General features: G+C 29.8%; 2 protein-coding genes across 3 annotated transcripts in view; one reads left to right on the top strand and one right to left on the bottom strand.

Annotated features, from left to right (window-relative positions):
* Positions 1–13,348, bottom strand: part of LOC100570214 — a 22,407-nt gene extending 9,059 nt beyond the window's left edge. The window contains exons 1-9 of one of the 2 annotated variants that reach the window (XM_029489342.1): positions 12,308–13,348; positions 11,959–12,208; positions 9,863–10,177; positions 9,590–9,754; positions 8,321–8,605; positions 6,255–6,345; positions 6,102–6,174; positions 5,945–6,017; positions 3,939–3,979 (exon numbers count right to left, since the gene is read on the bottom strand). In XM_029489342.1, coding sequence (XP_029345202.1) covers positions 3,939–3,979; positions 5,945–6,017; positions 6,102–6,174; positions 6,255–6,345; positions 8,321–8,605; positions 9,590–9,754; positions 9,863–10,177; positions 11,959–12,162 — 1,247 coding nt within the window. In that variant the 5' untranslated portion in view covers positions 12,163–12,208; positions 12,308–13,348. The remainder of the gene's footprint in view (positions 1–3,938; positions 3,980–5,944; positions 6,018–6,101; positions 6,175–6,254; positions 6,346–8,320; positions 8,606–9,589; positions 9,755–9,862; positions 10,178–11,958; positions 12,209–12,307) is intronic. The other variant, XM_029489343.1, reaches the window with a different exon arrangement.
* Positions 2,687–3,742, top strand: LOC103309533 (UDP-N-acetylglucosamine transferase subunit ALG14 homolog). The gene has a single exon (XM_008185158.3). The coding sequence runs from the start codon at positions 2,985–2,987 to the stop codon at positions 3,633–3,635; it is 651 nt and encodes a 216-aa protein (XP_008183380.1). The 5' UTR covers positions 2,687–2,984; the 3' UTR covers positions 3,636–3,742.
* Positions 13,349–15,186: the final 1,838 nt, after the last annotated feature.

The following is a 15,186-nucleotide window of genomic DNA, read 5'->3' as shown; positions in this document are numbered from 1 at the left end:
GCTCAGATCGTTTTTCTTATACAATGATATTATATCATTGAATTCAAATTTAATACCATCCATTATACAGTGACCCACTTGTAACCTACTGTACAGCAGAGCGAAATCCACTTACCCACCTTTTTTAACTTTAAATGCTAATAAAAAAAAACTGTGACTAAGGATTTTTAATATTTTTCAAATGTCATTGTAACAATATAGTAGAAGCCTTGTATTACATTTTCAAGTATTTTTACTCAACAAATAAAGTTTTATTGACATTCATAAAAAATAAACTAATTAAATTGGAAACTGAAAATGTCCCTAAACAGCTGCAGGCTCAAAACAAATCAAAATATTTTGAACATTTTATCATGTATAGAAAATGGAAATATAACCAACCACTGAAAATTTCATTCGTTTTAAAGTTACACCAAAAACCAAAATCGATTTTGCATAAAAATTCCCGTTTTTCCTTAATTTTTCTTTTGTCTTTCACGGGGCTTTTGAAAATTACTGGGAAATTTTTACTTTTGACCTCCCCAAAGTACCAACTAAATTCACTTTCCTATCAAAAAAGATACTGTTGAAGAAAATGTAAGCATTTTTACTGTCCTAAAAGATGATGACAGACAAAAAAAATTTTTAAAAAAAACACATCATTGTAAAATCAATACATTCATCGTTCCACTCAGAATTTAAAATAAGTTAGTATGTTTAAAAAGCGGTGTTTTTTGTACAATTTTGGACACTATTGATTTACCGCTTAATAATAAATACAAATTTTATTTAGGTAATCCTTTCGTTATTTAATATTAATTACTAGATAGGTATTTATACATTTTTTTTATTTTTTTTTTGAAACGTTATTTTAAACTCTGACGGAGCGATAAATGTATTGATTTTACTTTTACAACGATGTGTTTTTTTATTTTTATGTTTTGTGTCTGTGTACACGATAAGTAGTCAAAATAATGCTTCGATTTTTAGCTTCAGTGTCTTGTTCGATGGGAAAGTGAATCTAGTTGGTGCAATCGAGAGAGGTCAAAATTAATTTTTTCTATTAATGAAAAACAAATTATATTTGTTGGGTCAAAAAGATTGAAAAATTTAATACAAGGCTTTTGATATATTGTTATAACACCCAGCAATTAAAAAATATTACAAATACATAGGCACAATAGCTTATAAAGCTCACATCTTTATACAATTTATCAAATTGAAAATCGAAAAATTATTTTGTAGTTAAATTTATAAAATGTGCAAATTTTATAGCTAAGGATTGAAAATTTAAGATACGGTTCCACATAAATAGGTAAATAAATTAATTTATTCACAATAATATCATAAAATATACTTAGTAATATATCATAAAGCTGACTATTTTTTGCTCAGAATCGTTTTTCCTATACAGTGATAGGTATTATATCATTGAATTCAAATTTAACACCATCCATTTCAGTGACCCACTTGTAACCTACTGTAGTACTGTACAGCAAAGCCATACCCACTTGCCCACCTTTTTAACTATAAGATTAAAACTTGAATAATTCTAAAACATTCACGATTAGACAAAGGAATAGGTCTAAATAGGTTGATAGATGAGTACCACCTTTTTTTTGATAATGAACACCTCATATTAAGCTATTGGTTTGTCGTATAAGTTTCATAAAAACACAATTTAAGGCCCCTGCAAACCCTATTATTTTTTCATCAAAACGACCTTAGTGACTGACAAAAATTAGTACTTCTAGTGGTTCGATTTAAAAAATGTAAAGATGTTTTAATTCGTCAACAAGTCTACTTTGCATCGGTCGGAGCATATTTTTTATTTTTTTATTTTTTTGAATATATTCAATACTAAAAATTTATAAATTTATAAAATGTAAAATATTTATTCTCGTCAAGAATTTGCTAAAATTGAAAAAGTACTCCGACCGATGCAAAGTAAACTTGTTTACCAATACAAACATTTTTACATTTTTTAAATCGAACCACTAGAAAGTAGAAGTACCTTAATTTTTGTCAGTGCGACGGCTATTACACGTCCATAAATTGGTTTTGAATATTTTGATATAGACATAATATGACTTGTGCATTTGCGTGCGTGCGACCACAAACCAGATAAGAAATAACAACGTATTGTAAATTGATGCGGGTCGCAGGTGATGGTAGGGGAGTATACACACACTAATGATCATTTACTACACACACTAAGCGATTAAGAATCGCAGAAACGAAATAATTGCCGAAAAACACAACTCCTTAAAAATGACACATTTGCAGGGGCCTTAATAATCAATTTGTCTAATCAGATTATCTTTAAACTACATAAACATAATAATACACATAATTATTATTTGATTTTAGTTTTGAATTTGCCACCATAAAAATATAGGCCAATCAGAACCACCCCACTCACAACTAATGGGTTTAGAAATCATGCAAGCGGTCTAGTTTGTTCTGTGGTTTAGCTAATAACAAATAATTATTATATAAATATATTATTATTAATTAATGACTATTCATTCTTCATAATAAAAGCACAGAATTCTATGATAATACTGATGAAAGTTTTGTATGTTGGTACTACGGACTATATCTATCGCTAGTTGGTACTTTAATAACTTTATCACTTAATATATGTTATCATATAATTTAAACATTTTATTTGTTATCAAATACATGGCTTAAATATACTTTAGTATTTAGTGTTTACTATTTACTATTTACTATTCACTAGTATTTAGTACTAGATAAACTAATATATTTAAGCCATGATCAAATATCTTTTGTGTCTCTGTTTCCTCTCAATAATATTTCTCGGTGGTTTCTCGACCTATACCATTTTGCTTTATTGCGTGGACTTTTTTTTTCTAACATACATTTTCTTTTAAGCTATTATTCATAATATTTTAGTTGCATATTAAACATTTAAAATATTGCAAGTTCAAGTTTAAAATGTAATTTGATGTAAATTATAAAAACAAGTTAAAGTCGTAACTATGTTATTATTTATTATGTGGTTGCTGATCCCAACCATATTTTCGGCGTACTTTTCTGGTCGTCTTATGTATATAATTTTGCAACGTCTAACTAATACACGATCACTGAAAGAATCAAAACAACCTGTTCGGACATTAATCGTCATTGGTTCAGGCGGACATACAGCAGAAATGTTGCGTTTAATGAATAATATGAACAAGTTGAAATTTATGCCACGTTTGTATCTATTAGCCGACTCAGATACAACAAGCCGTAACCGTGTAGAAAACGATGAAATTGGTGGTTTAGATTGGTCCATTTCAACTATACCACGATCAAGACATGTAAATCAATCATACTTAACATCTATTTTTTCAACTATTTATGCAATTTTTATAACTGTGCCTGTGGTTATATCATTTAAACCGGATATGGTTTTATGCAATGGACCAGGTACTTGTGTTCCAGTATGTCTGGTTGCTTTTTTGATGAAATTATTCCATTATGCAGATACGTCAATTATATTTGTAGAAAGTATCTGCCGGGTTAAGTCTTTATCTCTAACTGGAAAACTAATGTATTTTATTGCTGATTTAATAATTGTTCAATGGCCTGAATTGAGACAGAAATATGGACAGAGAGTACACTATCTTGATGAAGGATTGAATTGATGAATCTATTGTTTAATTTAAATAATTTAATACATTTAATAATGTATGTAAGTTATTAATGTACCTATACTATATTCAATATTGTATTGAAACTTGAAACTATGTTTATAAATTATACCTATGCTTAATTCCTGATTTTACAAAATATTTAAATAATAGGTTATAATAAGGATTACTATTAAAGTATAATGAACAAAATAAACCATTAGTTTACATGTTATACCTATTATATATTTGTAAAATTTATAAAATTAATATGTTGAATAATGTATAATAATATGTTTATGTGTATTCTGTACTCACTTTTTAAATGTTTTGTCCATCTTCATATTTTTATAATTTCTCTATAAAAATAACATTATTTCAGTAGTGTAAAAATGATTATAAAATAAAAATAATATAAGTTTTTATAATTAATACTTAAATATTTAATATATAAATAATATTATAATAAATGAATTGTATTATTGTAATATATACAAATGTATACAGTATTACAGTATGGGTAATTTATGTTCAACAGGACAAAAACATATCATGCAAAAAAAAATGTGATCATTTATTTTTATATTGTGCATGCAGTATAGACGTATAGTATACCTTCTACCTTTTACCTTCTAGCTAGTTATTTTGTGGTAAACACAAAATATAATTAAGAGTTGGAGTTACATTAATTCTGTTAAACTCAAGAGGACTACCTTTCTCAATCTAAGTTGTGATAATTTATGATTTATTTGTAGTCAAAAAACTCCAAGAGTAGGTAATAATAAATTAATGAGTTATAAATCTATGATGTAAAGTATAAACTATATTACTATATGTAGTATAGATATAAAATATATTTAGACGCTGAGTATAATATACAAGATACCTAACGGTAAACTATTATATTTTGAGATGGTTCAGATTGGATTAAATAATAATGAAACCAAATCGATAAGTCTTATAAACGTCGTAACCAATTTCAACATTTCTTGCTAGATGAAAATGGTGTCATAGTGATGGACAAAACTACAATAGTGTAAGTTAGTTATTATTTAAGAGGGCGTTATACTGACATTTGTTGTCTTTGTCTTACAAGTGCGTAACAGCAAATTGTAAGATCAGTATAACAAGTTTAACTCCGTTAGTTTAAAAATTAGAGTAAATTTACCTCTTATAAAATTGAAAGATATGATTATTATCTAGGCGACCTCCTGGGCTTTTTATTATATTTTAATTTTAAAGTGAGTTATGAGTATTTTAAGATGTACAAACAATTTACAATTTTAAAATACATACTCTTAACACACTTTAAAATTAAAATATAATAAAAAACCGATGAGATTGCCTAGATAATAATTTTACTTTAAATTTGTATAAAAGGTCTATTCATTTTTATACTGACGGAGCTCATGTTCTGCTGTACGTACAATTTGCTATGTTACACACTTGTAAGACGGAGATAACAATTGTCGGTGTAACGTCCTCTAAAGTAAGTAATACTATATTAAAACCACAGGTTAAATAATTTTATCTGTGTTAGAACTAAGTAGGTATCAATCTACAAGTAACAATCTATAACACAACAAAAATAAATTATGATATATCTACTTAATAGAAATAATAATATAATAAATTACACTCATTCAGGCGCGTATGAGGGATGTCCGATGATTGGAGAAAGTTAAGTTATTGAACATTTTTTTTAATATCCAATAAATTAGCAATTGGATGTACGTGACTATTGACTGGAGAAAAAATTGTGGTTAAATACTTGATATATATATATCAATCATTTCACCATTTCTGGATTAATGGTGACTAGTCGGTGCACACTTTAGGCCAATAATAATTAGTATTAGTTATTTAAAGGACGCCCATGGCCCATCATAAGGTTCCATCCTTGGTCCCGATGGTCTCTTGATCCCCTCTTGAACGCAGTATGTTTCCCTATACTCCCAGTGCTCATGGACCACAGTCCACAGCATTTAATTAATAATAAGAATGATTTATTTCAATTTCATTTAATTGAAAAGTATATTCAATATTTTTCTTACTGATGATGTTCTAGTATTCAAACAATGTTTTTTAATTTTTTAAGTCGGAGTTAAGAGGTACTGGGATACACAATAATATTAAAGAACATTTTCAATATAAACATTATATCGATTTTAATAATTGTATAAATATAATAAAATAAAATACAGAAATCCTGAATACGCGCCTGCAGGCGTACATATATAGTTGGGTGTATAATGTATATAATACATGTGTGTATAATACTATAATAGTATAGATCTATTGTTTCATTAAAGTTGTATACTAACATCAAATGAATCGTTGGTCCTTCCAGTACAAAGAATAGCGTGTGGAGAAAAAAATCCCTTATTAAATGATATTCTAAAAAAAAAAAATGTATAATTTTGTTCTTTGAATTACAAGTGTTGGTAAAACGACTGGAAAATTCCTTAACGTAATATATACCTATCGTCCAATTTCCTTCTGAAAGTTGTGCCTAAAAACGGACCTACACGAGCACTTGAAAATTGTTTGAAATCTGAAAAGTTATAGAAAAAAATATCTAATAATTCGAAAAATTGAAACATATGAAAAATTATTCATAGTATAGGTAAATACTTGACTGTCGTAAGGGTGGTAAGGTGTTTGGTCTCACTTGATTGATTACTCGTTTTTGATACAAATAATTACCGGAGCTTCGAAATTGGGTCTAAGAATAAAATAAAGTTATAATTCCAAGTTAAGAGACTTAAAAAACAATTTATGTTTTAATATATAATATATAGTCAATATAAATACCCAATGTCCTAATGGGTAAATATAGCATATATTATGCACCTATCTAATAACGAAAATTGGGGTTATTCACCCTCGTTCAAAACTGTTTTATAGATTTCCTGTCACACACCATAAGTATTCGCATGGTCACTAGTCATTTAACCTAAAATGCTTCATTTTCCTAACTATTATAATATATTGATCCAAGATGACCTTACACAATACAAGAAAATATTGTATCATCACTAAATATGTTATAGTAATATAGGTACTATAGGTATACATCTACTGGTGTCCGATTTATACCATTATTAAAAATAAAAAGTACACCGACACGCAGGTGGTGGGTATTTCATATAAATGAAAAACTTATTAGTTTGACCCAATTTCACGCGCCGTCACTGTTTCACAGTAAGTAGGTACCGACGTTAAAAGTGAATATCTACAGTAACACGCAAAAATGCTAATTTTCAACTCCTGTATAGCCTTATGTAGGGCAATAGTGTTTCGTGATTAATACTTTAATGGCTCGATGTTGACCTATTTATAATGTCTACTACCACGCGCCACAATAGCCGGAAAGACTTGGACGTTATCGGGCACCTAAATCTATACAAAAGCTGTGTGCTAAGTTTACTAACACACAGGTCGATTCTAATTTCTGAGATACCTATGAACGACGCAATTCATTTTTAAATACATTTATATGAAAAAAAATAAAACTAGTTTAAGTTGAGTATTATATAATTTAGAACTAAATAATATATGCATTACATTAATTTTGGAAGATTTCATTTTATAACAATACAGCCTGGGTCTCAATAACACGAGTTATAGTAACTATCATTTGATTTTACAATAATATCTTAAATAGAATAAAATGTAATAATCTTAATCATAATAAAATGCCTAGTAGAATCTCAGTAGTTTAAGTTGTTGAAAAATGTAAAGATAATTAAAGGTATTTATTAGCAGGACTCATAGACGATATAGAGGGTAGTTTAAAATGATTTTTTATACTTGGACGAGGAAAATAAAACAAAAAAATCGAATAATTAACCACGTGTTAGGTACTTAGGTTACAAATTCAAGTCGAAAAAACACTGGGAATGTATAATAACATAATATGTTAACACTTATCATTTTATCCATAAAATGATGCAATAGTTAATACTTAGTAGATTTTCTGAAATACTTTTAGATACACCTATTGCAACTGCAAACCGCATTGATTCAGTTTAGGAAATAAATACCGATTTTTATCACAACGAAAACCTTGGTATTGTAGGTGTATCAGATACGTAATCTAATATAAAGTCAAGGAGCCAAATCACTAACTAAGTGTATAGGTAACTAGCTATAGTAATAAAGTTGTGACTTGTGGGGCAAACTTAAAAGTTTTTAAAATCGAGTTGAGTTGAAAGTTGTTTTGGAGTTCTAAGTTGAAAGTTTACTTAGTTTTATTCTTGATTATTTTATTGTGTTATACCTAGACTATCAATTTTTTTTAACGAAAACTTTATACCTAAATGTTAATTATTTTTTATGTGAAAAAGTCAAAGGTACCAAGTTGATGGTATGTCGCAATTAATTTATGTGTGTGCGCCAAATGAAATTTGAAAACCGGCAAAGTTGACTATGATTAAAACATGATAGATTATAGATAATGGTTAATGGTTACTATTGTAAAAGCACTATATAAGGTAGGTAAAACTAATTAATTAATTAAATTAAGTATATTATAATTATGATGAGAATAAAATTGTATAGGCAATACAGGCACTATAATAGTATTATTGCATAATAGCATCTAGGTACCTATAAAGGCATAGAGATATTAAAAATTGAATAATAATCATGCTAAATAAATAATAAAGTAAAACTGTTGAGGTAAATGTGGTTTTTACTTGTCGTGAAAGTGGTAATTTTATTGCCATGTTTTCCACTTCACCTTTGGGGTGTTTCGGTATGCTCAATGCAGGCTTGATTGGAATTGGAATACCAGTAGACTTGATTACCTCAGGGTCATCAGAAACGTCAGGACTTCGAATTTTAATAAGCTCTCCGCCAAACGTTACTCTTCTAGGTGTTTTTGGAATTTCTACATCGTCTTCATCGTCATACGACGATATTGAAGAATCTCGACCAGACGATGAAGATATTCTATACACTTCACATAACACTTCAAAATCCTATGAAGAAAATATAACTTAATGCAATCCTAAAATTAAAAGTTAAATACTTAATACTATCTATGCAGCTATGTATGATAGTATGATTATACCTATATATAAACCTTAGGTAGGTCGTAAGAATAGGCACATGATAATATTATATAATATATTTTTCGGAAGGTTTATTTTATACAAATACTGAAATACAATACACCAACATACCTAATGGTAAATAAAATTAGACAAAAATAATAAAATAACTTAAGGCACCTGATGCCGATGCCATATTGTCCTCAAAAAAACACTCTCCGGGAATAACGATACCGCCTTGTAGAATCAACCAAATTTCATAATTTTGTAAAAGGTAAATATTCTACAGCCCAAATAAAATACAAAATCAAAGATCGATGCGAGCTGTAGGAAGTCTTCTTCTTTTAGATAAAAAAATAGTCATCAAAATCCGACAATTCTACAAAGCATGAGAGTTATTCCCGTCGTCATTTTTTCGATATAATACATCCTATTAATCCCCCCTAAATAGGTATCGGGTATTAGATTAGTAGAAAAGTCTTATAATTGAGGTGGCACCTAAAATATAAAATTTAATTTTCAAATTTTATAGAATTTGAAAAACTGGCACCGGGATCCTTAATATCGATAAAAAAAAACAACACGTCACATACCAATGGTTTAGGTTATAAGTAGATTGTAGGTACAACACATATTTTGCAATATAATTTAGTACCTATTATACATATATTATACTACTCTATTTTATAATTCAACGTGTTTACCTTAAGTTTTTATTCTTATATTCTTATGTGTATGACTATTAGTATTTAAACATGTAAGGCCTACCTACTTTATATTCTTATGGACTTATGGTAGGTTGTAGGTAGGTAAATAATATAGGTACCTATGTATAGTATAGTAGTACCATAAGGCATAAATATAATACCATTATTCAGTTGAAATAAATTGTTTAAAATTTAAATAATTTACCTTTTTAATAATAGGATGAAATGTTTCAAGATAGTGATCAAATTTATTTCTTCCGACAATTTCTTTAACTCTGTCCAAACAATAAACCGCGGCTTGTTGAAATGTTGCTTGTACCATCTTGTTGGATAAAGCAGTTACAAGGTGCACAAATGTAGGTATGGCAATCTAGATAAAATAAATAGACTAAAACTTCAAAGTTCAAATTGATTGAGTTTAAAGTTGAATGGCTGAAACCACACAGCCAGACTTTATTTTTTATATTTTTCCACTCACAGGCCGTTCACCATTTCTTTTAACGATTTGCTGAAGTACTACTGGAACGCATTCCATGACATTCACGGTGAGACTTGATTTAGCACCAGATACATCCAATCCTTGTACGATCATGGACTTTAGAACGAATTCGGGGTCCGCGGAGTGTTGTACGTAAACTAATATCGCATCCATAGAGCTACTTCTGAGAGCTGGTGAAAAGTGTGCAAGATTCGTTATGACCGCCGGGAGTATTGTTGGGGACATCAACGCATCCAGTTGTGGGCCGACTGCTGGTATAACGTAAGCCAGCACTCGTGAACCGTGAAGTCTCACCTACAATGTATTGTGTATAACGTGTTATGTTACAGGATTAAAGAACGTACCTATGTGGCTACGAGGCTAAGTCATGCCAGCCCCCTTATTTTAATTTTAATATAACTCTTAAAGGGGTTGCCATATACAAATTCTAAGACTTGTTCGTACAAATAGCGAGTATAGACTATACGGAAGCTGGCGTGACGTGAAAAAGTTAAATATAAATATAAAATAATTCACAATTAAACTTTGTGTAAAATATAGATATTATTGTTATTGAAAAATTTAAGATTTCCTGCGATAAACAATTTAGCGGGTAAGTAACAATATGTCATAACTAAATAATAATACTATATATCTAATACAGTTATAACGATAATTGAGCATTTTGGTGGCGTTTTATTTTAGATGGATAAATAGATTTGCACAACTATTTATAATTGCTAGGTACCTACGTTATGGAGGGTACCATCGCTGGATGATTTCCCTCATCATGTGCTTCGTGTTATATTTTATTTTATGTATATAGTGTTATGTCAGTCACCTATTTTACCTATTGTGTTATGTAATACAGATTGTAAATTTTCTAAATAAAAAAAAAAAAAAAAGGTACCTACGTGGATAATTTTTCCCTGAAAATTATGTATTATAAACGAAAGTTATAATTAAATCTGCTGGCAAAAAAATAATGATACCTATTAAAATAATAAATATATATGTATCTTTGGACTTTGAGTAAAAATTAAATCAAAAGTTGCAGGAAAATACCCCCAAAAATATATATTCAAAAATTACGATATCTAAATCAATCGATAAATAATTTACGTAGAATAAACATGGCTTACTAGGTAGGTATTTAAAAACAAACGCGGTTTTAATATTTTATATAATTAAGTATTTAACTATTATTTCAGAAATGAATATATATATTTAAAAAATAAGTTTTTGGAAGGACCCAAAAAAATTGGTTTCCAATAATTTATCTTAGCACCCCGTACAACATGTCACCGGTACTATTGCGCCAAACATATTGTGGCCAATAACTGGCCATCATGGTATAGTATATATAAAACATAATAATATATCATAGGTACTGCACAATCGCAACAGCCATGCAGCCAGGGGGCCCTAGGGGCCGCCTCCCCACCAAGCTGTATTTTTAAACAATTTTATACTGTAAAAAACCAAATTACAAAAAAATAATCATCGACATTTTCTGAAAATTAGGACTTGCCCCCACCCCCCTAACCATGTAATTGGAGCCGACCATGCATGCAGCTCCAGGATCCAGTGGCGCCGAACGCGTATTTTTTATGGGGCGGTTCGCCCCAGTCAGGGGCGGACTGGCTATTTTTGGCCCGGGGTGCAAAATTAATTAGGGGCCCGTAATTTTTTTTCAAACCTACCTAAATTAGGAAAGAGCCCTTAGTTTTATAAGTAAATATAAAAAAAAAATTAAGAATAACATGTTGTTTATTTGTAGAGATGTTGAAATATGTTATTTTATTTTTATTTTGTATAATACCGTATTATACCAGTATTATACCGTATACCGACTGTGGTAATCGGGGGCCCGGATCATAAATACAAACGGGGGCCCGGGGTGCTACTTGGTGTATAGCACCCTGGGCCAGTCCGCCCCTGGCCCCAGTGTTTGCTTTGTGATAGTTGAATTTACAATATAATCATGTGGGTGGTGGGTGGTGGTGGTAATTAATTTTTATACTTTGCAGCCCCACCAAATGAAAAACAAGTCGGCGCCACTGCCAGGATCTATACACCACGCACAATTTACCGACCTGCCATTCGGGATGCTGCAGTCGGACGGCCAGCTCGGCGAACACTTCCTGCCGGTCGACGTTGGCCGGGAACCGGTTCTTCTTGATCACATACTGCCAGACGGGCGTCAGCTCCAGGTGACAGTGGCCGGAGCGAAACTTCTCCGGCGTGGACACCGGGTCGGCGGCGATCCGGACGTCCGGACGCAGCGTGGCGGTTTGCATTATATTATTACGAGTTACGACGATGTGCCGAGCACCAGTGGTCCAGCTACACGCCGATATAATAACAATAATTTATTATAATTATTAGGGCTTGGATATTATAAAAATAATTATATTATCATGAAATATATTATAATATTATTACGGTGCAACAATACGAGTGCAGGCATCGCACACCACCAATGACCACCCGTCTCCGACGGTTCGCCCGCGCGCAAGACGCCTTAGTATTGCAGTGTACTAGTGTAGTTGTAGGTAGGTGTCTTATATACCTAAATATAGCGTTCGCATAGCAACAGAAACCGTGTATGTATGTACGTACACAATCGTTGAACAGTGTACCTGTATATAGTATATATATACACCTAGGTGTAATAATGAGATAGGTGTATACGGGGTGAACCGTTGTTTAAGTGACTATATTATAATACTATATAGGTAGAGTACTTTCCTTAATATTTTATACTTAGTCTATATCTGTAGCGGTTTTTTCTTTTTAATTTATGATAATAGGGGCGTATTTTACTATTATATCGAATATTGAACATCATAATATTATAGTTATTTGTTCGTGAAATATTTCTATACGTAACTACACGTGCGGCGTGCCTACATAAAAAACATTTTATTGAAAAATTGACTAAGAAATTTAGTGTAGCTGCTTATACGGATCACCCCGTATATTATAATATATTATGACTTATGAGGTAGAATGTTTTGTGTATATATAACTACGCGTCGGAATAAATCACACGAAACATAACACTTAGCGCTCGGTGGTTGACGCACATACTTCGTGTAAGGGTGGCCAAAGGGACACCACTTCTTTCAGCCCCCTGCGGCCCTACCACCCCACCGCATATTTTAGCTTGTGTCGGGACTTGTACACTAATGTAGAACATATGTGCGTCAATTTGGACTTGGGAGTTGCAGGGAGTGCACCCGTAACGCCACCGTGTATACAAATAATGACGCACACTATACGAGAATTATAAAAAATCTGGCGTCTGAAATATATTATATTATTATATCATACCCATATTTTCCCTTTAATAATGAATTTATTTAAATTATTCTGGTTTTTGAAATTTTCAACTATATTTAAGAATCAATGAAAAAGTGGATGTCACTCTGCTGTACAGTAGGTTATAAGTGGGTCACTGTATAATGGATGGTATTAAATATTTAAATTGCAAGTGATATAATATAATCATTGTATGTATACATGTATACGAAAAACGATTCTGAGCGGAGACGGTTTGTCAGTGTGGATATATTTTTATATTATATTTATATTTTTATAACTATTATTATTAATACGGTAATCCGTAAGTTTAATTAATATTATAAAATTGCAAAAAAAATAACTAAAATCGTTATTCTTGGTTATTTAACAGGTAATTTCGCCCAAATTTGAAAATAATATAACTATAAAAAAACTGTGTTTTATATTTTTGAGATTTTTAGGTTATAGAATAATATTATGCGGTTATTTACATTGTTCTAAGTTTTCAATCCTTAGCAATAAAAGTTATACATTTTAAACTACAAAATCGTTTTTTAATTTTAAATTTGTCATTTGATAAATGTTGTCACAAATTGAACTTTAAATGCTTAAATATTTTGAAAATGTATCAAGTATAAGAATTTATAAGATATATGACATAAATTTCAAGTGTCTACAGTTATTCATTTTTGAATTACAACAAAATAAGAAAATCGAGACATCGAGTGAATATCCAATATTATAAAATTATGAACTTCAAACGTTCAAAACATTTAATTTGACTTTCTTGTTGAGAAATATTTTTTTTTTTGGTAAAGATAAACAAACTTATAAGGAATCTTGTTTTACATTTTAACATTTTAGATTAGAAAAGAAAAATTGTTATGAATATTTAACTCAAAATAATTTGCACATTTTTGTCATTTTTACGTATTTGAACTTAAAAATAATTATAAAAAAAATTGTGACTATGGATTTTTAATATTTTACAAATATCATTGTAACAATATATTAGGAGCCTTGTATTAAAATGCTCAAGCTTTTTTACCCAACAAATAAAATTGTATAGACATTCATAGAAAAAAGAACTAAAATAATTTGAAACTGAAAATGTCCATAAATAGTTTAAAAGAAAAACATTTTTTTGAAAATGTTATCGTGTATAGAATATGCTAATATAAACAACCAGTGAAAATTTCATTTATATACGGTCATTTGTTTTTGAGTTACACCAAAAACCAAAATCGATTTTGCGTATAAATTCCTGATTTTTATTAATTTTTCTTTATCTTTAATACTGCGCTTCCGAAAACTATTAGGAATTTTTTACTTTTAATCCCCCAGAGTACCAACTAGATTCACATTCATATTAGAAAAAATACTGTTGAAGAAAATATAAGCATTTTTACTGCCCTAAAATGTGATGACAGACACAAAAAAAAACACATAATTGTAAAATCAATACCATCAATCGCTCCGCTCAGAATCTAAAATGGTGAACAAACGGGTACCGCTTTGCTGTACAGTAGCCAGTAGGTACCTTGGATGTAGTTGTTCTAATGGATGTGTAATAACTCAAAACTTATATTTGAATTCAATGATATATCATTGCATACGAAAAATGATACTGAGAGGAGACGTTATACTGGCATACTTGTATAAATAATCAAATTTAATACCTAATTAAAAAAAATTGAATAAAAATCGAGAATACCATAGCTATATATAAATAAATAGCTTAATAGTATAACTCTCACTTGACCTATTTTTTTTTTTTTTTGATAGACGTATAGAAAATTTTATCGAAATTTTTCTATTATAATTTATAACGTTCTAGCTTTAAAAAGGAAAAACTTTTATGGATATCTAACTGAAATATAATTTTAAAAACGCTATAAATATAGCTCAAAAAGAGTCAAAATAATTTTAAAGTTTTAGGAGTTTTACCATATATGGAAATTGGAAAATGCTATAATAAAAATATTTGGTGAAAATTTCAAGTATCTACGGTTATTTGT

Source organism: Acyrthosiphon pisum, chromosome A2 (assembly GCF_005508785.2).
Source record: "Acyrthosiphon pisum isolate AL4f chromosome A2, pea_aphid_22Mar2018_4r6ur, whole genome shotgun sequence".
In the NCBI taxonomy this organism is placed as follows: Eukaryota; Metazoa; Arthropoda; class Insecta; order Hemiptera; family Aphididae; genus Acyrthosiphon; species Acyrthosiphon pisum.
Note: the sequence above shows the minus strand (reverse complement) of the source record. Positions and strands in the feature narration are given on the sequence as shown.